The sequence below is a fragment of the Astatotilapia calliptera genome, chromosome 2, assembly GCF_964374335.1.
Source record: "Astatotilapia calliptera chromosome 2, fAstCal68.1, whole genome shotgun sequence".
Taxonomy (NCBI): Eukaryota; Metazoa; Chordata; class Actinopteri; order Cichliformes; family Cichlidae; genus Astatotilapia; species Astatotilapia calliptera.
Genome location: NC_137423.1, coordinates 35,548,069 through 35,571,269, shown reverse-complemented (window position 1 = coordinate 35,571,269; position 23,201 = coordinate 35,548,069). Strand labels below are relative to the sequence as shown.

General features: G+C 40.0%; 1 protein-coding gene and 1 long non-coding RNA gene across 3 annotated transcripts; one reads left to right on the top strand and one right to left on the bottom strand.

The window, feature by feature from the left end:
* Positions 1-1,674: 1,674 nt before the first annotated feature.
* LOC145431943 (uncharacterized) lies at positions 1,675-2,357 on the bottom strand. Its single transcript, XR_013912277.1, has 2 exons — positions 2,223-2,357; positions 1,675-1,782 (listed from the first exon to the last, which is right to left on the bottom strand). It is a non-coding gene; the product is annotated as an uncharacterized LOC145431943 (long non-coding RNA).
* xpnpep2 (X-prolyl aminopeptidase (aminopeptidase P) 2, membrane-bound) lies at positions 2,060-23,169 on the top strand. 2 transcript variants are annotated; one of them, XM_026145704.2, is made up of 21 exons: positions 2,060-2,322; positions 3,758-3,819; positions 4,258-4,368; positions 4,461-4,524; positions 5,121-5,225; positions 6,788-6,874; positions 7,042-7,185; positions 9,394-9,495; positions 11,418-11,499; positions 11,667-11,868; positions 14,013-14,102; positions 14,259-14,368; positions 14,542-14,619; positions 18,112-18,183; positions 18,276-18,336; positions 18,511-18,580; positions 18,728-18,832; positions 20,193-20,252; positions 20,326-20,402; positions 20,504-20,593; positions 22,680-23,169. In XM_026145704.2, exons 1-21 carry the CDS (start codon positions 2,199-2,201, stop codon positions 22,878-22,880), a joined length of 2,097 nt encoding a protein of 698 aa, XP_026001489.2. In that variant the 5' UTR covers positions 2,060-2,198; the 3' UTR covers positions 22,881-23,169. The 2 variants fall into 2 exon arrangements, with proteins under 2 accessions (XP_026001489.2, XP_026001481.2); XM_026145696.2 differs by lacking the exon at positions 2,060-2,322 and adding an exon at positions 2,948-3,117.
* The last annotated feature ends 32 nt before the right edge of the window (positions 23,170-23,201 follow it).

Below are 23,201 nucleotides of genomic sequence, written 5' to 3'. Positions count from 1 at the left end.
CCTCTCATCCATTGGCGACAATCAGAAAGGCTGTATTTAAGACCAGCGCAGTCTTCTATTCTCCACCAGTTTGTCAGCTAACTCGTGGTGGTTTTCATTGCTACTTGTTTTCGTGTTCATGCTCTGTACTTACCTTGATTTCCTTGTGCCTCCAGTTTCTTCATGATATCACTGCTTTACTCCCCTGCAGCTCAATAACCTGGTCTCCTTGGCAAGATTCTCCACACCTCTCTGCAACCCACTCACTGGAATTAAAACTGCTTTTACCTGCTTGTCCCCCTGCCTGTCATCTCTTCTGTATTATGAGGAAAACAAGGTTGGAACAAGAGTCACTCACTCACCTCTCGAATGCTCACTCGGCTGCCCTCCTCAGAGCCTCACAACCTCCGCCTGCAAGCCTGCAGAATCAGTATTCCTCTCTCCTCCCTGCATTAACTCCTCACTCTCATAACCTGACCTAGCTCTCGCTGTTCCAGTGCCTCCCTGATAGAGACTCCCCACTATGTGCCCTCATCTTGCCATTTCTAATCTGTGTTCACAACAAAGCTTGTTTAAATCTTATCGGTGTTCCACTTGGTGTCTGTATTTGGATCCACATCCATGTACCGGCCTCCAGTGACAAATTCACAATGTAAACCCATTACGATGGCATTTTCTGTGGTCATGAAGTTTACTTCATCTTCTTACAGTCTGATTTTTTACTGAAACCACAGACGTTACCTTTGATGTCGATTCAAAACAATACAGGGTTAAGGCACTTCCAGAAACAGATGCTGCATCCATCTTTTATTCATGTATCCTGAACATATTTTAGTTTGTCCTAAAGACAGACCGGAGGGACACATGTGGCCAGGCTCTGTCCAAAGGAAACATCCTCTCGACTGCAAGACCCAAGAAAGTCAATGTGCTCAACCCCTAAAAAATAATCCCCCTTTCAATTTCAGCTTTTGTGCAGCTTCATCAAATGAAACGTATGTTAATTAGTGAGCTATCCAAGTGTTGATAGGTGAATTTAGATGGTACCTTCATTTACAAACACACCATCTGTTTCCCTGTGGCTTTAATTTGATTATATTACATAACTCACAACAAGAAAGCCAATTTATGTCTTTGCATAAATATCAAACTATCTCTTCAAAATGAAAATGAAATATTTAAAAAAAATTGAGAAGCTAGAAAGATATTCGAAGACAACCTAATGTATTGCTGCTGTAATTATTCTCCTCATACATTTCCCTGCTCCTTTTACCTTCCTCTTCTTCCTCCTCCTTTCAGCTAAGTGGTATTATCTGTTTGGCATGAGTTCAACGATTTAAGAATACCAAAGGGGTTTTTTTTGTTTGATTTTTATGGGAATCTCTGCAGAATTACAAGTAGTCTTGGTGTGCAGACACAAACACGACCGCATGTCTTTATTATCTGTCCTCCGATAAATACTGTCATGGTACGTCAGTCCTCGCCGGTCGATCTATTTTTGTTATGTTCTCTCCCAGTCCCCTGCTTCCTTCTATGTGGGTATGTGTGTGTGAGTGTGTGTGGCCTGTGTGCTGGTTTACAGGCAACACCAGGCCTAAGGAGTTCCCTCGCTGAAGCCAGCCATATCTTCCACCAATCAAGATTCACGAGCTGCAGCTGATGATCCTCGTCAGCAGTCTAACAGAGTGGCTGGACTTCAGTTGACGCTGGAGTGACATCGTCAGCACAGCCCCGGCTCTGAGGTGTCTTTATCCCTCGTCCTGGAGAAACGTTAATCTAATCGTCACATCTTGTTTTGTTAGGAACCTGGGAAAGAAAGTTTGGCGGGAGCAGAGCACACCTGTAAATATTGTGTGTGGGATTTCACCACATACCACTGACCAAGAGCACTGCACAGGAGTCAGGAGTAACCACGAACAGAGTCACGACTTTGGAACAGTTTGCTTTTCAAGTCTCACTGTTCTTTTCACTCTTTGTGGAAAAGAAAGTGTACAGACACTTTGTATATACTTGTATCGACTTCCGCTTACTAAACAAAATCACAGTTAAAAATAAGTACCCTCTGCCCTGTTGTCCTCAGCCTTGGAGTTACTGCAGGGGACACCATTTTCACCAAACTTGAGCTTTGCAACGCGTACCATCTGGTTGCTTACCATCTGGTTGCTTACCATCTGGTTGCGGAGGTTTTCCAGGCTCCGGTGAACGACATTTTGAGGGACTTCATGAATCACTTTGTTTTTATTTACCTTGGCAACTTTCTGATGTTTCCGAAGACCCTGTCCGGTCATGAGAATCCTGTTTGCCTTGTTCTTCAGTGGCTACTAGAGAAACCTCTGTTTGTAAAAGGTGAGAAATGCAAGTTCCACATTTGTTGGTTTCATTGTAGAACAGGAGCAGCTCCGGGCGGAGATGGCCGAGATTAAGGCTGTGGTGGAGTGGCCCGAACCCCAGATTGCAGATTGAGTAACCACAAACTGAGCCACGACTTTTTTGAACTGTTTATTTTTTACCCTTCACTTCTCACTGTAAATAAATTCACTGCCTCTAACCAGGAAGTCCTGTGTTTGGGTCCTGTTCTTGCCTTCCACCTGACAAATACTCTCCAATCACACAGTCACAGAATATAAGCAGCTTTATCCATGTTGTTCAGTGTAAGACTGCTTCTCTCTTCTTATATACACAATAACAATATCAGTAGTGTTCAAAAATGCACAAAAGTGGGAATTTCTAACCCACAGCCACTGAATTACATCATAATACAATCAAAACTGTTGAGTCAGATGCAAGGGAAACAAAAAAAACCCCACAAAACAAACAGGTGGGTGTTTTTCATGGATGGATGCATATTTTTGGTCAGGAATTTTTCCAAGTACTAAGATTCACTTCCAGTGCCACCACACAGGATTCCTATCAGGGAGATAATGAGTGGTGACAGTGGAGGAGGAGAGAGAGGGAGCGAGAGAGAGAGAGAGAGGGCAGTAATGCTTTTACGAGCAACACCCCCACACACTTTCACACATACCCTGCATGCAACATCAGATCCTCAGCCACTCCGTGTGTGGATCTGTTTGCAAAGGGCTCGGAGTGTCAAGATGCCTTCTTTCAGCTGGCTGCTGGCTCTGTATCTTGCAGCACTAACAGGTAAAAAAAAGTTCCTCTTTACCCTCTTTGATTAGGATCTGCTCTCTGTGTGAAGACTTTTATTGAGCCACTGTGGCGATCAATATTTCTCTTTGTTTACAGTACAGAAACTGTCAAGTGGCGAACAGCTCACATGTAGGAGCTGCTGTTATAGGGACAGTTACAGTCTGCATGTACATACACTGCATGATTTAAGCACTTAGACCATTTAAAGAAGACTTGCATTTAAAGAAGTATATGCATTCTCCTCTGTCTGTGCCGGGTGGTTTTACTTGTCTGTATTTCTTTGCACAAAATTTGACTGCATAAACTCTGCGGAGCGGTTTTTGATCAGCAGTAACTTGGACATGACAGAATGGAGTATCTTGATTGATTGCACTTCTCTTGCTGGATGAACTGTGGTTAATGGGATTGATATAAACTCTGTGTGTCCAGTCTGACTCTTGTCCTCAAAGCCTTGAGTCACTTTGGTCTGCAGATTGCTGTGACCTTCAGATTGTCCGAATAGATTTGGTACAATAAGCCCCTTTTAAAGGGAAAGATTACTTTAGACTAATCCAAAAACGTGCCTGCATAGCTCAATTCAGTCACTTGTATCACTTTTCCAAGGTCTTTTACCTCTGTGTGCATGCAATTTCAGGAAACACTGATGGTGCTGTTGCACGAGAATCAACTGAGAGGAACTGCTCTTTGACCCCACCGGTAAGATTAGCTTGTCAACTGAATGTCTATATAAGGGGATACTGTTGATTTCTTTGCTAAAATTACACAAAGGAAGCTGAAAATAAAGCTGAAGTCAAAGATGTGACTGATCCATATGGAGGAGTAGAGGCAGGCTGAATAACAGACCAAACCAGGGTCCAAAATATCTGGAAGCTTGTTTTTCACACCAATAACAATTGAACAAATGATTTTACTCAGCAAAAACTAAACATCAACTTAAACACTAACTAAAACTTCCAATCCCAGAGATCAGGACATGTTGCATGAGTTTTGTGCACGTAGTTAATGATTGCAGCACATGGACTGCAGTTAATGATTATGGAGGGAAATACAGAGATGGATGAATCAGCAGCTCCTCGAGTTTTTATTCAATCTGAAGATTTTTACTCTTGCTGTGTGTGTGTGTGTGTTTTGTAGTACCTCCCCAGCACAGCAGTAAACACCTCTCTCCAGCTGGAGGAGCTACGAGTGCAAATGCGTGCCATGAATATTTCTGCCTACATTATCCCTGCCACCGATGCTCACCTGGTACACATGCTGTCCATCATAATTATGTCATCTGAGATTAAAGCTCGTGTGTGTTTGTTGTGTTTGAGTTTGTGTATGCTTTTTTCCATTAGAGTGAATACATTGCACCACGTGACGCCAGGTTGGCCTTCATGACTGGTTTCACTGGTTCTGCAGGTACAATCCTTTTCTGTCTCGTCCTCCTCCTCCCCATGACTCACTCCCGACATCTTCGGTCACGCAGCTCCTCTGCTTTCATCCCACATCCTCGCCATACATCTCGCTCCTCATTCATTTGTTTTCCCTGCTTTCACTTGCTGCACGACAGCATGTCCTCAAATGTAGGCACTCGCCCTCGCAGTGGAACTTCCCTATGAAATGATGAGCTCTGTTTTCACGCTTTAACTGTGAAAGAATAAGAAAGCAGATGACAGTTCAGTAGAGCGCTGATTACACTCCATCAAACCTATGTGAAACTCTATTATGAGAAGCCATATTGTCTGGGTTTTTATTAAGATTCATTGATGGGTATTTGTGATGTGAGGGTGCAACAGTGGAATGATAATGTAAACCCTGATTATATATCCGCACCACATTACCGGACTGTTATCACTGTTTCTTGCTCACCCTCTCATTCAATCACACATACATCTTTTAAATTCAGATTAGCTGTCCAGTCACACACTGAGTCAACTCTGACATTTATAGTCATTTGTAATTCACTGTTGCTGCTGCCCTCTCTATAACGCAGCTGTTTTCCTGCCTCTCCTCAGGCACTGCTGTAGTTACCCTGAACAAGGCCGCTCTGTGGACAGATAGCCGCTACTGGGTTCAAGCTGAGAGACAGATGGACTGCAACTGGGAGCTGGAAAAAGATGGTAGGAGTGGTCCTATTTTGCTTACTTGTTATGACAACACAGCAACCATTCGATTCCAGTTAAATGTTTCCTTTTTTAAAAACCATTATAGCAGATTTAATATCAATAAACATCGCTCATTAACAAAAATCTTTAACACCGAAGCAAAAATTAAGACACTCCAACTAATGGGACTTATTACTTTTTTTAATAGCTTTTCATGACAGCCAATGTCATTCAAGGATTGCAGAAAAAAGAGGCCTGTAAAGGGCCACATACACTCACCCACCACCAGCCACTTCATTAGGTACATCTGTTCATCAGTGCGTTAATGAAAATATCTAGTCATCCAATAACATGACACCATTGGCTTTAATCACCCAAGCATGGTCAAGACAACTTGATTCAAGTGACATTGAGTGTGGCATCGTTGTTGGTATCAGACAGGCTTGTGTTGGTATTTCAGAAAGTCCTGATCACACCAAACACATCAAAGCTTGAAGCAGATGAACTATAGTAGCAAAAGATCACGCCAGCTGTTCACTCCTATGATCTGAGAACAAGAGACTGAGGCTCAGCAATTTACACCAGCTTCACAAAATTGGACAATGGATGATTGGAAAAATCTCTGTTGGTTTGCTGAGTCTCAACTTCTGCTAAGACATTCAGATGAATTGTTGTATCTGTTTCTCATATTACTTCTTTTCTTAAAAGGCTATGGTGGGGTTATGTGATATCTTCCTCTACTGCTGTGTATATGATACACATAATAAATATACTTACATTACAGCCATGTATGTATTAATCCACAGCTGCAAGTGCTCAGGATTTGCATTCCTGGTTGGGGAAACATTTGCTGAAACAGTTTTAGGAAATTACTGAGCAACAAATGCTTCTTAGGCTGCAACACAGAGAGAGGTAGGGGAGGCTGAAAAGTACTGTCAGGCAAATACGGGAAAACACATTAAATGCATGGCTCTGAATGTTGATCTGACCTCTGCTCTTCGGATAAGCAGCTTTAAAATTCAAATTCAGGAAGGCTTTGCTAATATTAAGTATTACAATGAAAGGAGTTTATTCTTTACAGGAAAAAATCAGAAAACAATTCCTGCAGAGGTTCAAAGTTCAGGTGGGATTAAAAAAAAACAGCAACAAAAAAACCCAACAGCTGCAAAAACTGACCACTTTTTAGTGGGGTATTTCCAAATATCTGACTTGCATAGGCCCATCCACTGTTGCAAATGCTGTTAACCACATAATTCATTTGCACTGCAATAACTTAAGAGTGTTTTAAACATCATCATCAAGTCAAGTGAGCTTTCTAGATGGACCTTCACCCCAAAGAACCCCTTCTAACACCGACATTGAACCAGTTCGATTGGTCAAAGTTTGCTTTCAATGTTACAATGTATCATTTCATTGATAGAAACTGTATTTTCTGATTAACATTATTTGTGCTCATTTTATTTTATATTCTTTTATAAACCCAAAAGTTGGTTTTAAAATTGCTACAATGTTTTCCACCTTCTGCATCATTTTCTCAAATAACCTGACTGCGGTCTGTCATGTGTGATGCTCTGTAGTGTCCATCAGCAGTGTGGCAGAGTGGCTTATCTCAGAAGTGCCAAAGGGTGACGAGATCGGCTTTGATCCCTTCCTCTTCTCTCTCAGTGAGTCTCACGTTTCTTCCCCACCTGTCAGTCTGGCTTAACATCAATAAAGTGCTCACCTAAGTAGATGGGAAAATTATTGACAAAGCCTCCAGACGCCATGCAGACTGTTTACTTGTGATTGATTCGGTTCAGCGTGTGTAATCATCTGCAGTTTCCTCCATTAGAAACGCAGGGAGACTACAACATCAATCTGGACTCGAGCGATCGCAGCCTCAAGTCCATCACAGAGAACCTGGTCGACAAAGTGTGGAAGGAAAGACCGTCGGTCCCGCCTGACAACCTCACCCGCCTGCCTAACCGAGTCATACGTAGGTTTCCTTTATGTGAACGTGTGTTTACGATTGTACTGAGCACACATCTTTCAGTCTGTTGGTCTACCTGTGTGTGGTCCTTTTTATCTGTGTGCTGATAAATACCTGCAAACTGGACAGAGTGCAATAAGCCGCTCGCAAAACAGAGCCATAAATAGCATGTCGATGGTTTTACAATAGGCTGATGGATCAAATACCAACTTAGACTGGATGAGCATATTGTCCAGTTTATGGTCAGAATAGGCACATTGAATAAATGGAGAGCACCATAAACCTAATGGACTGTATGTGACTACAAGCTGCACAAAAAAGAAATCCATATAGCATGCAAATATTGTCTCATAGTTTAGACATGAAAGCTCGTTCTTCTGCTTGGCTAACTGTCTGGAAGAAGTCCATTAAGTAATGAGAAGCTTGCACGTCAGAGTAAAGGACCTATTTACTAGAAAGGCCTTGGAGTAGCCAAAGCATTATATTTGAAAGATCCATCAATCCATTTTCTTCCGTATTTCCAGCTTAGCATCACGGTTGAGCTGGAGGCATTCCCACCTGTCATAGGGTATGATGAGGGGTACACCCTGAACTGATCACCAATCTATCGCAAGATTAACAAATAGAGACAGGTGCTGCTGATCTACAATTCTAGTAAAACATTTAAGAGCTACAAGTGGAGCACTGAAAGCAATTTATTGATTTAAGATCATAGTAGTTAGTTGCTATAGGAAATAAAGTGAAGTTTTATGTCTGAAAAGCACAGAATACCTCATAAACCTTTGCTTTTGAGATCTGTTTAGAGTTACCAAAGATGCTTTTTCGCCATGAGACTGGTTACTCCCACAGATGGGTCACAATGTGTTGGATGCAACCCCATCAGTGGTATTCGGCCTAGATTCCGCAAGGTTTTGAAAAGACCAATAAGCCCCTGGATGATTTTGTAAAGAGAAATTGTCTACTTCTTCTAAACAGTGGAAACTGTTTGGATGGGATAGGATTTTTTTTCTCCCCATTCAGTGATTCAGTTTGTGTTGCTGTACCCTGGTTTAGTGCATCTGCATTTGTCCTTATTGACTTTGTCCAGCTCTCCACAAATTTCTCACCTTTCTGTGTAAGTCATTTCAAATGCTGTGCAAAGTAGACTTGAATTTCTGACAGAATTTCAGTAAGTTAGCAGGTCTTTTACGTCTGTTAACAAGACATTTTTGTCACTTACAAGCAGCGGAAGGAACTGCAAAAACAACTCTGGCATGCCATTAACTTCCTAATAGAGAAGGTGATCTGGTTAGCTGTTAGGTTTATATGGTTGATTGTCATTTATGCTTAGAAATATTCACTCATATATGCTTGGTTTTATTATCGATTGCATAATAATGGAGGTTTGATCCGTAGTAGTCTGTGGAGACTCTGTGCGCCTCCCAGAGCACTCTGGCATGCACACACAACTTAAGATCAGGAGAAAGGTTATATCTTCTCTTACTGATTTATGGTATAGCAAACACAAGTATATCTGTTTTAGTCTAAGTGCCTTTTGTTTAGATGAACTGCTGGACTTCCAGACCAGCAGGATTAGGGAAGTCGTTTATGTGGTCACATCTTGACACCACCCCCCCCCCCCCCCCCCCCCCACACACACACACACACAGATTAAATTCTCATAGTAATAAACACCCAGATATTTACTGTGTAAACGAGCAGTGTGACGATAATCTGTATTGATTGTTTGACCTAAAAATGAAATACTGTTAAACTGTTAATAATCAAGAGTTGTGGTTAAAGACGTTCTGTTCGAACTATTTTGGCATTATTTGCTAATAATAACATTTGTTTTGTTTAAACCACATTATTTGTGAAGTGAAAATGTTAGAATCCCAGTATGAACAATTAAGTGTTGTTTTTCTTCACATGCCCTACTCTCTACAAACTCACTTTGAGCAAAAAGCACTCAGACAAGTCCAAGTTAAAATTGTAGCAAGCAAGTGCTTTCTATATAACATTCAAACATATTCCTACTCCAGTGGATGCATCAGAGAGCGACGTGGGCTTAGTATCTTCTAGATTGAACCATCTACCTTCCAATTAGCAAACGGCCTGCTCTACCTCCTGAGCTACAGCCACTCTTCGAGGATGGACAAAAGCACACTGTACGACAAATTAGCATCAAATGTGTCTCACTGGATGCAAATGAAAATTAAATATGTATATTTGTAGAGAGGACCTGGCAGGAGAAAGTGGAGCACATACGAACTCAGATGGGGGACAATCCATACAAGCCCACGGGCCTCCTGCTTTCAGCGCTGGATGAAACGGCTTGTAAGTAACTGCAATCTTATATATCTTATAATGCCGTTCAGAAATGCCTTAGTTAATTGTGGTGCATATTTATATTGAGCTACAACTGGATTACTGAGAAAAGCACCTGAGACATATCCTGCTCTAATGTATTCATTGCAGGTCTTAGACGCTCTTCACCACCACGAGGGCAGAATTTAAATTCCCCCCATTTGATTCAAGCTTATTTGAATGTCCAGAACTACATTCCCCTATTCAGCATGACAAGAAGGAAATATCAGTTCATTTTAAAGTCCCCCTGAATAGCTTTCCTTATTGCTCTTTTACTTGCCCAACATCCTGTCCCGACAAGCTACTCAGCTGCTGCATATAAATTAACCTGAAAATGTCTCAGATCTGTTTTAGATGTGTTTGTGGTCCTAACTGTTCAGTACCAGTAACAACATGCTGCCTACCAGTGACATGCAGCTGCACTGCATATTTGTTTGCTTCAGGCCTTGTTTTCTACAGTGTAACAGCACAGCAGTCAGTAGAAAACTGACTTTTTTTTCTCATTTCTAATTAATTAATTTCTTTAATTTAAAAACCTATGAAACACTACTAATATCGTGATTAAAATAAGGGTTCACTAAAGATGATTTGATTGCATTTTAAGTAATATCCTTACCTTTAGAGGATCTACAAATATTAAAAAAGACACATAGCAAGGATAAATAAATAATAAATAATAATAAATAATTACTATAATAATAAATAATTACTGTTGCTAAATAAATGTATTTGTTTTTCTGTCACATTCGTAGACTCTAAAAAAGCTTTTTTCACTTCCATTAATGTTCTTAAAGTATTGCTAAAGTACAATAGTTTATTTTAGCAGTTTTTGTGTTTTAAATACTTAATCTTCCCGTATGAACTAATGGTGAAGAAGTTTTAAGTTCTAAGAAGTTTTAACTTGTCGGTGTATTGGGCTGATCAGATATCAACTGAAGTTAAACTAGGGCCAGGGCCTGTCTTTCACGTCATGACATGTACCAATATGAAGCAAGTCAGTGTAACCTTTATTGGATGGACAACCAGCCAAGTAATCCATCCATTAGGGCTGGGTGATATGACCACAAATCACTCAATGTACTGGCAGACCATTGGGATCTCAGGTAGCATGTCTACTTGCAGAGAGCACCTATTGCCTGATGGAGGCAGTGTCGAAAGTAAGCCGGCAACACGTTTTTGATTCTGGAGAACTCCAGTGTGGCTCTCTTTCCTGTTTCAATGGACACAAGCACAATAAAATACAGATGAGCTATTTTTGCCACTTGTTTCTCAATTATGACCCAAAATGAGTGACTGAGCACAAAACCTCATCAGGAGAGTCAGCTATCGCCCCCTGCTGGCAATCAAAAGAATGCAGTTTTAAGGTACATAAACTTTATTTTCCATCTTCCGATCTGGAAGCCATGTCCATCTTTTATACTGTCTAAAGCTACCACTGGGTACAAAATCTTCACCCCACTAATGAACATGTTAACTTTAAAGAAAGTAATTGCAAAAAAAGAATCCTTTAAGATAAAGAATATTAGGATTAAAAAAGAAATCACTTAGAAACGTATTCAAACAATTTCTCTATATGTCAGCCTAAAATCACTCCTCCAGCTCCATCACTCCACACAGGTTAAATGATGTGATTGAATCGGAAATAAGCAAGATTTCTGCAGACTGAATTATACAAAGGCAGTCTACCCACAAACCAACACAGGAAGGGTACCATTCGGAAGACTGTTCGTGACTCCGACTTGAATTAGAGCCTGTTTTGAAATAGCAGCTACACAGAGAGAGTCGCGTAAGTCTCACAATAGATGCAAAGAGCGCTTCATGGCCCAAATTGATCCCAGTGAGGAAATAAATGAACTTGCTGACAGTGAGATGTTTTCTTTGTTTGTTTTTAGGGCTTTTCAACATGCGTGGCAATGACATCCCGTACAACCCTTTCTTCTACTCCTACACTCTACTCACAATGGATGAGATCTGGTAGGTTCATTTTTTTAGACACTACACTTCACCGAATAAAAATCGTTTTGCATTTCCTTATTTCCTATAATTCCCATCACAAATACCAGCTGCAAACCTATTATCAGTGGTTTATATATTATGTAAAAGGATATGCAGTATTTATTTCCCTTCACGTCATGTAACAGGCTCTTTCTCCACGTGGAGCGGGTGACTGAAGAGTTGAAGGTGTACTTGAATGCCTCTTGTGAAGGGGCCCTCTGTGTGCAGCTAAAAGGTTATGATACCATCCTCGATCATCTGAAGAACTATGTGACCAGGCCTGGGGTTAAGGTGTGGATCGGTACAGAGTACACAAACTACGCTCTTTATGAGGTCATTACACCACAGGTATGCAGACCTTTTATTTCCTTTTATGTGTTGCACAGCATAATTATGCCCACCGTGATAGTTTTTTATTTATTTATTTTTTATGTCTAACAATCTGTTTGCACTGCTGTTCTCGATGGAAGAGCTGTTGTAAATTATAAAGCTGCACTAATCAATTCTTTGGATCAAATGACTGTTTGTCTAATGTGTAATATACTGAAGAGAACACAGATTCATATTTTCCCAGTAAAACTGTAAAAAATAAACTAATGCATCTATTTTATTTTTTATTTTTTTGTCTGCCTACACTTATGGTGTCAAGGGCTCAAACCTGTCACAGCTCAGATAGGATGATAGTCTGTGACAGGGCTCCTTCTAAATTTACAGTGTGCTTAACTGAAAATATTGGACAGATGACCTATAAAATAAAACTGCAAAGGTTTATTGCTTTATGCTCATTGTAAAGTTGATGGCCACAGACTTCAAGCTTTAAAAAGTTGAGGAAGGACTAGCACTTCCTGAGCTATGAGAAAGATAATGCTGCAGACATAGTGTCTAGTTTTCACACACAATGTGTTAGTGCGCACTCTTTGATGGATGATCATTTGAGCTCCTTCCCAGGACAGCTCCAGCCACTCTCACACTCTCAGCCATCTCAGACTCCTTTCCACACACCAGCGCACTACTGCGTAAAATATCTTCCTGAGAACCGAGGGGGAAATAAATCTTCCCATTGACGTTTTTTGTGATTTCTTTTCTCTTTGGAGCTAAAAGAGGCCACCCAAGAGGCCAACACATGCGATATCAATGGAAAGCCCAGGATGTCCTCTATTTAATACATCGGGACTTGGTAGAGTAGCTCAAATAAATCAAAAGATACAGACTAAAAACAAATATCCATGACAGAGGACATAGATGAATGGGCTTGTTCTCAGGACCTGATTAGATCATTGCTGTCAGCTGTCCTCACCTGGCACTGCCAGAGCCACGAACCACTTCCCGCCACCACGTAGCAAAATTGAATTAACCCAGGGAGCCGTATGGCTTAACCTACAGCCCCCCTCACGAATTAGAAAGGAAGTCAGCTCCAGCAATCTGCACCTCCCAACCTATGGACCACTACTAGGTGGTTACTAGCAGTTAATCCAAGCATTGGCATCTTTCATGTTATGAAACCACTGCAGTGGGGCGTGGAATGAGCAGAGGGTGAATGGGCATCCCAGGAGGTAATAACGAACAGAGTCAACCCCCCATTGGATTGCCAGGCACTCTTTTTTGGGGGTTGATGCCAATATATTCAAGTGGGACTTCTGTTAACAATGAGAGGCACAAAAGGCTTCCTTGTTTAAAAACTTTTGGAAAAGCAAAAAATACGTCTTTAGGGGGGAAAGAGGCACAAAGGGCACTGACATGCGAGTGCTGTGGCCTCGAACATGTTAAGCAAGAATTATTTGTCATGTTATTTGCATTGGCTGCATGGGCTGTGGGTCTGACATGGAGCGTTGGAGTAGTTGGTTGCCAGTGTAGCACTTCCTGGGCTATGGGAAACCCTATCAGAACACGACACACAAAGTGTTTGCTTTATTGCGAACACTTTGATAGGTGATCGCATTTGAGCTCTTTCCCTGGACCGCTCGAACCACTCTGCTGCTACCTCAAACTAATGTGGCAAAGGGTGAAGGCAGGATCCTATCCTTAAATTTAGTGACTCAGGAGCCATCAGAACAGTGACAACCACTTCCTTCGTCAGTCACGGACATACTTGAACTCCATCGCTTGGAGCAACCAGTTCCTGACCCTAGAGTAAGCCACTCCACCCTTTTCCAATTGAGAACCATGACTTCAGACTAGGAGGTGCCAATTATCATTCCAGCCATGTCACACACAGCTGCAAACCGGGCCTTCACAGATGTGAAAAATAACTATTCTCTGTGCAGTAACGCCCCCCTGATATCACATATCACTATGAAGATCCCCATGTTCTTTAGTCAGACCATGTGGATTACATGATTTGAAAAAATGACTGGTCAGGCTGAGTTTAAGTACCCCTGGGTCTTGTTTCCACCTTTTTAAACAAGGCCTTTCTACTAATAAATATGTAGAATTTTACAAAATGGGTAATAAAAAATAATAATTAATAATCATTATTTTTTTGCATCATGTAGGACAAACTATTGACAAGTTCCTACTCTCCCGTGCTGACGACAAAAGCTGTGAAAGATGAGACTGAGCAGCAGATTTTACGGGATGCTCACGTATGTCATCCACTCAGACACGCATAATGCCTCCAAAGGAGATACTGAGTAAACATACATCTGAGTAAATGCATTACCCCATTCAAAGGTGCCTTTCAACATGCCATATGCATTTTTAATCTGCATCATTTTCATTGTCACGGTGACTCTGTGCAGGTGAGGGATGCCATTGTTGTTATCCAGTTCCTGATGTGGCTGGAAAAGACCGTGCCAGAGGGGAATGCGACTGAACTGACCGCTGCGGAATACGTCGACAAGTGCCGCAGGTGGGTGGGAACAGGGACGGCTGACATGAAGTATTTGAAGCCAACTATTTAATTTGAAAATGTAAAGTTTAAAGGAGTTGTTACACATGAAAGATGAGAAATTTTAGAAATTATGAAACTCAAACTCAAATTTGTAACAGTATAATTAAAGAATTATGTGAACGTCATTCCAGCAAACAGAAGGACAGCAGAGGCCCAAGCTTTGCCACCATTTCTGCAAGTGGACCTAATGCTGCTCTTGCCCATTACAGGTGAGATTAATTTTCATCCCGACATCTTTATACTCATTTTTGCATTTTTAAGGATGCATTCAAAGAAGATTACAGTAAACTATCATGCTGGATGCCAAAAATGACCTAAATGTTTGCTGAATCTTTTTAAATCATTGTGAGGTGCTCAGATATTCAAGATTTCATTGGTGCACTTTTTTTTTAAATGGATTATAAGATAAAAAATCAATCGGAATTCAAGTGTAGGCTTTTCCATTATGACCCAAGATGTTCAAACCAAAAAAAAGAACACAAACTAAACAACAAGGTCCTTAAAAAGCATAAAAGTTTAAGGTTAAAAAAGTAACAGAAGATTTAATTATAGGTCCCTTTAGGACCTTATATGATTGCGTAAACCTGACATTACGCATCTGGATTTGTAATTGTCTGTAGTTCCACAACAAGGCAGCATTGTAACATTTTTGTGGTATCATTAACTTGTTGCCGCTTTTGTTGGTGGTTGTGGTGTACTCGCAGCAGTCTTAACCTTCTTAAATATTTCACAACCAACATGACTTTTCCAAGGCATTTATTAAATGAATATTGTACCTTAGTATTTTTGCATGATGTTCTGTAGTTCTCAAAGCTGTAAAAATAGGATAACATTACTGGATTTTTTAAAAAAAGAAGGGGAGAAAAAAAACACTTAAAGCCAAAACAGGAACTTGTTTTTGCTGGCATGCTAAATCTCTGGTAGAATATCCTAAATATACATCCAAAATCTTCTTTTTGCATGTTTTTTGACGGGATCTTTTTACTCCTAAAAGAACTACTGAATGTACTGAAAGCTGGTTGAGCTAAGATTGTCACAAACTCAAGAAACACGTTTCCTGGAAACAGTCATGCAGAATCATCACCTTTCATTTTACAGCTCCTACAAATTATTTATAAACGTCCTCAGCTCACATGTCACATACTCGAGTTCTGATAATGCGTTCAGTTATATAAGGTGCCAGTCTACAATAACCATCATCTCAAGCCCCACCCCCCGAATGTTATAATATTATAGAGAGAAACCTCTACAGTCAGATGATATGACAAACAGCAAAGCATTTTGTAGTAAACTGTGGCTTTATAATTTTAATTCAGTGTTTTGTTTAGTTTTTTTAAGGGTCGAGTACAGGAAAAACACTGTCACAGAAGCTGATTCAGATTCACTGTACTGTGGGCAAGTCCCTTGATGGTGATGGTGATTGATTCGTAGTGTTAGACTGTTTGCAAGTCAAGCAGAATGAGCGGTTTTGTTAATCGTGAATTAAAAAATAAATAATAAATAAAACTAGAGTTAAACCAAATGACAGATTGTATCCAAGTAAGCCTAAACCTGCTCAACCACTGTGCATTGAAAAGTCTTGCTTTTTAAAACTGATATTGATGTCTGATTTGTATTGATGTTAAAAAGGGACTGAGTGTAGCACTTTTCAGTTTATGGGAAATCTGGAGTAATAGTACAGTATGAGTAATTACACCAGAATACTGCCTCAGATCTTCCTGGAACAAGACTAACTGAATGAGGCTTGTATGCAGAAACTGAAAAAATGTTGGAGTGCTTAGACTGAACACGCAAACACATTCAATACACTCATTTTTGTTTTTTTGCATTCAGACTGACATCAAAAGATGAGTCACTGTACTATGTGGACAGAATACCTGTACTTTACACCTGTCTGTGGGAAGTTTTGCCCATTTATCCACAAAAGTATCTTTGAGGTCCTGGCTCACAATTGCCATTCTAGTTCATCCAATCGGTGTTGAGCTTTGTGTGGACCCATCAAGTTCTAATCCAACCATGCCTCTGTGGGACTTGCTTTGTGCACTGAGGCAAAGACATGCTAGAAAAGGGTGTTCCTCAAAATGTTACCACACAGCTGAAAACAGAGAATTCAACAAACCCTGACCTGGTGTGGCATTAGACTGCCACACAGAGAAGTATGACTTGACACGCCACATAACTCAACTGCACCACTGTCCAGTAGCATCATGCTTTATTCCACCCCAGATGCTTACACAGGATTGTATAAGGCTTGTATGCAGCTGCTCAGCAATGGAAGCCCATTCATGAAGCTCCTCTCACACAGTTTTTGATGACAGAAAATGTTTAAAACTATGAGATTATCGCGTCAGCAGTAAGTTGGTGACTTCTACACACAGTTCCTTAGCTGTAACCTAGCTCTGTAAGTTTATGTGGTCTGCTACTTTGTGGCTGGGTTGTGGTGGTGGTTCGTTAACTGTAGTACCCCTTACAGTTGATTGTGTGACATCTAGGGGGGAAGAAATTTCACACATTGTTGCAGCAGTGGCATCCTATTATCGAACCGCACTCTTTAGAGTGACTCATTGTTTCACGTTTGTAAAGCAGACTGCATGGCTCTGCTGTGGCTTTATACACCTGTGGAAATGGGACTCAAAACACCTGAAATCAAATATTCAAAGGTGTGGCCATTTAGTGTAAATGTGCATATGTATTCTTAGGGGCTGTTTATAATAAACAGAATAGGTGTCAGGAGTCAGACACTAAACAGTCTTGTTTTTAAAAACTGATTCTGCTCTGTAATTGCAATCATCTGATTTGCATTGATTCGTAAAAAGGGACTAATTGTAGCCCTTTTCAGTTTATATGGTGAGCTAACATTATTAATGGGTAAGTACAGTATGAGTAACTACACTATGCCTCACAAATCTGACTGGAACAAGATCAAAGCTAACCAGTAGTCCCTGAATGAAGGCTTGCATGCAGAAATTGTTGGAGTATATAGAGTAAACTGTGGTGTTAGAATGAAGGCATTTTCCTTACAACTTATTTGTGGAGTTATTTTCTTTATGTTGCATTCAATCCTCACATCATAACCGTCATTCTCAGCACTCTTAGAAGTAGCAGATGCCCTTGATTTGAAGCAAATAGAAATGCATGCTCTCAGTCTTGTGTCAGGAATGCCTGGTTACACACAAGCATATATCACACAAATAGGTGGTGCGAGTGGTTTAGAGAGAGGTGCTGGTTCCAGTAAGGTTTTGATGAAAACATAAAATTATTTGACTGAAAGGTTTTTAGTCATTGGTTGCAGAGTTAAAGTGATCGAGTGGCTTTGCATGTGTTGACACTTTTTTGTCTTTTATAAAAATGAGTGTGTGTTGTGAGAGATGTTTTGAGAACTAAGCGTGAGGACGACTTTCCTGATGTGAGACCTGCATAAAAGGCATCGAGGAAAATCTGTAAAAGATGAGTAACTGAGAATATTTTTCTTTCCTCAACTTTTGTGCCTCACAAAATGAGGCCCGCACGGTCTTATTATAAACAGCCTGATTATATCTTTCTGAGCCTTAGAGCCCTGCGGTTATCACAAAATAACAATAACATTATTATGTTTTTGGATTTTTTGCATGAAGGCATTTTTTTTCTTTTGCTAATAGTTCAACACATTTGAAAAACACCAGCAAGCAGTGCTACTATCATTTCCTGTTTTTGTGCTACAGCCCTACAAAAGAAACAAACCGGAGGTTGACAGTTGATGAGATGTACCTGGTTGATTCTGGTGGCCAGTATCTGTGAGTAAAAATGATCTCTTCACACACTTCTGTAGTTTCATTTTATGTCACGAGCGTTTAAAATGAGTCACCGTGTCTCTCACTATTTTCAGAGATGGCACCACTGACATCACTCGGACGGTTCACTGGGGAAAGCCCACAGAAATGCAAAAGGTATTACTGATAGAGAAGATATGTTAATATTTCCTTATAATCAGTCTAATCAGTCATATAGCAATCAATCAACTTTGCTCCTTTCTATTTTTTTCAATATGCTAATTCTTTAATTCTTATTATTTTGTTCAAAACACAAGTTTCCTATCATTTACCACATGTCTTGCTTCACAGGAGGCCTTCACTCGAGTGCTGATGGGAAACATTGAGATATCCAGAACCATTTTTCCCTCCGGGACAAGAGGTGGGAATGAAAAATAAACACATCTTAAATGAAATCTTTCTGTTTCACCACTAGAGAGCCCCCTTCCTCCACCATAGACCATAGCTGTGAGTAGATGTAGCGTGTCTGGTACAGGATGTCTGACTGGAGGTTTTTGTTCATCATCAGGTGTGAACATGGAGATGCTGGGTCGCCGGGCATTGTGGGAGGTGGGCCTGAACTACGGCCATGGCACAGGTCACGGTGTCGGAAACTACTTCGGAGTTCATGAGTGTACGAACCTTTATTTGGAGATGACTTTGAGATGCCAAATATGCCGCGTGCTGTTTTTTGAACACTGTTTTATTTTTCAGTGCGTATATTGCATCTATGCATCACAACAATATCTCAGAAAGGTTTCAGAAAATGGGCTACACTGCGAGAGAAAGGGTTTATGCATTTAATCTTTCCAGTAGTAGTTACTAAGTATCTATCTGTGGATGAGAGTCCATGTCAAATGTGTCCCAGGTGTACAAAAACTTCGAAAAAGCCACAAAGTACAAGAATTTCAAGGAAACGTATAATTTAATAAAAAAGAGAAGTGGCACCAAATCTTCCACTAAATCAACCATGTTGAAACTGAAACAATTTAACGGTTATCCCACTTTGTCTTCTGCATTATTACAGATGCAGAAGACAAAGTGGGATAAAAAAAAAACCTCTGAAAGCATTACTTTTATTCCTTCCAGCCTCCGCAAAAAAGATGCTAGAGGGTATTAAAACACTTTGTTTAGTTATCACGCTTTGCTTACTTCTCTCCACCTTCTGAGTTAAAATGAATAAATAAATAAAATCATACAGTGTGTCAAGGATAAATAAAATTGGGCTGATTTTTAAGTGGCTGGTCCATTCTGTGCCCCAAATGGTGTTTAATTGTTTTTTAACAATATCAGGAGGAAATTATTCCTAATAGGGCTGAAGGTAACAATTATTTTCATCATCTCTCAACTGTTTAATATATAAAACATTGAAATGTCAGTCAAGAGTCTGTTGATCCATTTATCCATCCACTTTCTTCCACTTATCCAAATCAGAGTTGCAGTTTGGCTGGAGCCTGTCCCAGCAGTCATAAAACAGAGAGGCAACCATTCAAACTCACATTCACATTAATCTAACATGCATGTCTTTGGACTGTGGGTGGAAGCCCAGGTACCTGGACAGAGCATGCAAATCCACACAAAAGGTCCCCGGCCAGCTTACAGCCTTAGCTAAATGCCTGAGATTACTATATTATGGATGTCCACAGCGACAGTAATGTATGACAGAGATACAAAGATCATAAAAGCTCGCCTTTAACTTTCCAGAAAACTATTCTCATCAGTCTCAGCTGTATGTTCCACCACATTAACAGTGTTAAAGAGTAAAAAAGCTGAAACTGAAGTCTGACATTTTGGCTCATGAATAATGACCTCTGATAATTCCTCTTTAATACTTGATATCCACTGACCAGCATGATCATGAAAATACACTTTAGGTTGCATGATGTTCACAAGCTTCCAATGTATATATTGTAGAGTAAATCATGGAGAGGTTTATTTGTTTTTCTGTAACGTAACTTGCATTTTAATCATGAGTTAATGTAATGTATCCCCAGGGCCTGTTGGCTTCCAAAGCAACAACATTGGCTTCAGAGCCGGCATGTTCACGTCTATCGGTGAGTTTTATTTTGTAAAGTTTTTCTGTGCAAAATGTCAAAATCCTGAAAAATCGCTTGATTTTGCTCATAGAACCTGGATATTATAAGGAGAATGACTTTGGGATCCGGATTGAAGATGTTGCAGTGGTCGTACCGGTTCAGACAAAGGTGAAAATTAAGTGGTGCCTTATTGATAATCTGGAATTATATCATTTTTTTTAATGTAACGTGAAGGTAACGTTATGTGGATTTTCTTTTCTGTCCTTCAGTATGGAAATAACTACCTGACCTTTGACACTGTATCACTGGTTCCATATGACAGAAAGCTGATTGACATGTCACTGCTCAGCTCAGAGCAGGTAAGAAATTGCATCTCATTGCATAATCAACTACAAGACATTTGCCTCCAATTTCTGAAAATGAGATACAAATATGTGCTGACGTGAAGGCATAAAATGAATGCTCGGCTGCACCTCGGTGTGAGTTTACTTCCCCAAAACTAATTTCTAGTTTTAATTTGTAAATACCTTTGGGTATACAAACCTGTCATATCAGAGGCTCTTTTGCCTGCAATACCAATGCTGGTTTCCTCTTAAAATCCCCCATTATACGCTTTAAGCTGCAGTTTGTCTACGGTTCACTGATCAAAACGCTCTGTAAAGAAAACAAAACCACGTGTGAAATCAACTTCTGTGTTTTGGCTCTTCTTTAGAAGTGGAAAATGTAAGAACTTGTTATGCTGCTTTTTTTTTTCTTTTTTCAAATCAAGATGACATTAACTTTTGATAACCACAAACAGATGTTACTTTTGTAGAGTTCATGAACGTTTAAATCCTGGTATTATTTAAATCTAGTGTATTTTTGTGCACTTTAAAGCAAATATCCCATGAGCAGCAGTTCCCTGGTTAGAAATGTCTTGTTGATGTTAGAGAAGAATTGTAAAATATAACCACTACAACCAAGATATGCACAAGAGCATCTCTGAATGCGCTTTGAACCTTGCAGCAGATGGTTTACAGGTGCAGACCACACAGAGTGCTTGCCAGGAGACGAAACTGAGGTTACAAGTCACACAGATTCACCAACATTGGATAATAGAAGATTAGACAAATGCTGTCTGGTCTCAATGTTTGCTGCAGCATTTGAATGAATGCATGAATCAGTCCTGTCTTGTATCACTAATTGAGTACACGGGATGGTGTAATAGTGTAGGGAATTGTTTGCATATGTATTCTTAGGGGCTGTTTATAATAAACAGAATAGGTGTCAGGAGTCAGACACTAAACAGTCTTGTTTTTAAAAACTGATTCTGCTCTGTAATTGCAATCGTCTGATTTGCATTGATTCGTAAAAAGGGACTAATTGTAGCCCTTTTCAGTTTATATGGTGAGCTAACATTATTATTAATGGGTAAGTACAGTATGAGTAACTACACTATGCCTCACAAATCTGACTGGAACAAGATCAAAGCTAACCAGTAGTCCCTGAATGAAGGCTTGCATGCAGAAATTGTTGGAGTATATAGAGTAAACTGTGGTATTAGAATGAAGGCATTTTCCCTACAACTTATTTGTGGAGTTATTTTCTTTATGTTGCAGTCAATCCTCACACCATGACCGTCATTCTCAGCACTCTTAATGCAGTTCTCAAATCAGGAATGGTTTTTGCCCACCCATCCCAAAAGCCTTCCTCATTTTGAATTGTTTCCGGGGCCCCACGGTATGAACTGAGCATCGTTTAAATCCAAAGCCTACCTAAGTATTGTTGCTCACCATGTTCATCCTTCTGTGGACCTTTATGACAGTGTCTCAAAATCTCTCACATGTTGCCAGATAGCAAGGCTCTGTACCTTTGAACAGCAGTGTTTTAAGTACAGTTTCTTGTGAAGCCCCTTAAAACTGGAGTGTACAGCACAGACATACAGCACGCAATCGATGGTTGCCCAATCGATGGTTTTGTAGATTGTTTTGCATTTTGCCACAGGAAGGATTGTTTTGTAAGTCCTTTAAAAATGGATCACGTCATTTGACTGGTTGTGCAAACTGAATTTCATCAGAGCCGGAAGTCTAAGTCGTCAGTTTCACAGACTTCTTACTGAAAATGATCTTTTCCAGAGTCCATAACACTCCAAAATGAAATAAAGTGGTTCATCTGAGGAGCAATGACGATACATTTTTTAAAATTTATAACGCTAAACATTTCTGCGTAATGACAATAGGCTGACTGTGAGGAAAACTGAGGAACCACAGGATGTTCATCATGTGTTGCATAAATGAATCATTACGTGCGAACACTTTCATAATGTGCATTTATTTCTTCACTAAAATAAAAAGGAAATTCTGTTTTATCCTTGTTAAGCAATTTTGGTTACTTTGGAATAAAGCTTATTAAATTCAGCTGGAATATTAAACAGTAAACATTCAGTAAATGTTCTTCTCTCACCAGCTTCACTGGCTGAATAAATACTACGAGACAATCCGGAGCCTGGTGGGTGCTGAACTGGACAATCAGGGCCTTCATGAGGAGAAGGACTGGATGCTTAGAAACACGGAGCCTTTCGCTGAGTTTGGCTCGTCTGCCTCCGTCTCTTCGTCCTCGCTGACCCTCATCGCTCTGGCTGTCGCTATGCTCCACAATATCGTCTGAGCATCTCCATCTCCACTGCACTTACTCCATTCGCAGCAGACTTGCACACTGTTACTCCTATGCAGTCTCAGTTGAGCAGCTATACCGGGTTGAGAGATGCAATTTAACTTCTTTTTTTTTTTTATTGAAAGATGTATTTAATAATTGAATTATGTTGGTAAATGTTTGATGTGGAGTTTTAAATGATTTGTTGTGATAATTTAGAGGTTTTAAACTGGACATTTGTATGACCAGATAATATTGTTTCTATTTTATTAAAGTAAAGACTAAAAAAAAAAGGGTTTGTTAAGGAACTTGCAAAGTGGTTTTATTTGTTTCTCA

Excerpts from the sequence above, each read along its gene's own strand:
- xpnpep2 (XM_026145696.2), top strand. The coding sequence starts at position 2,958 with ATGCTTTTACGAGCAACACCCCCACACACTTTCACACATACCCTGCAT. Across the intron at positions 6,875-7,041 it reads TCCCTTCCTCTTCTCTCTCA|AAACGCAGGGAGACTACAAC; the intron begins GTGAGTCTCACG and ends TTCCTCCATTAG. Across the intron at positions 20,253-20,325 it reads CGGCATGTTCACGTCTATCG|AACCTGGATATTATAAGGAG; the intron begins GTGAGTTTTATT and ends TTTTGCTCATAG.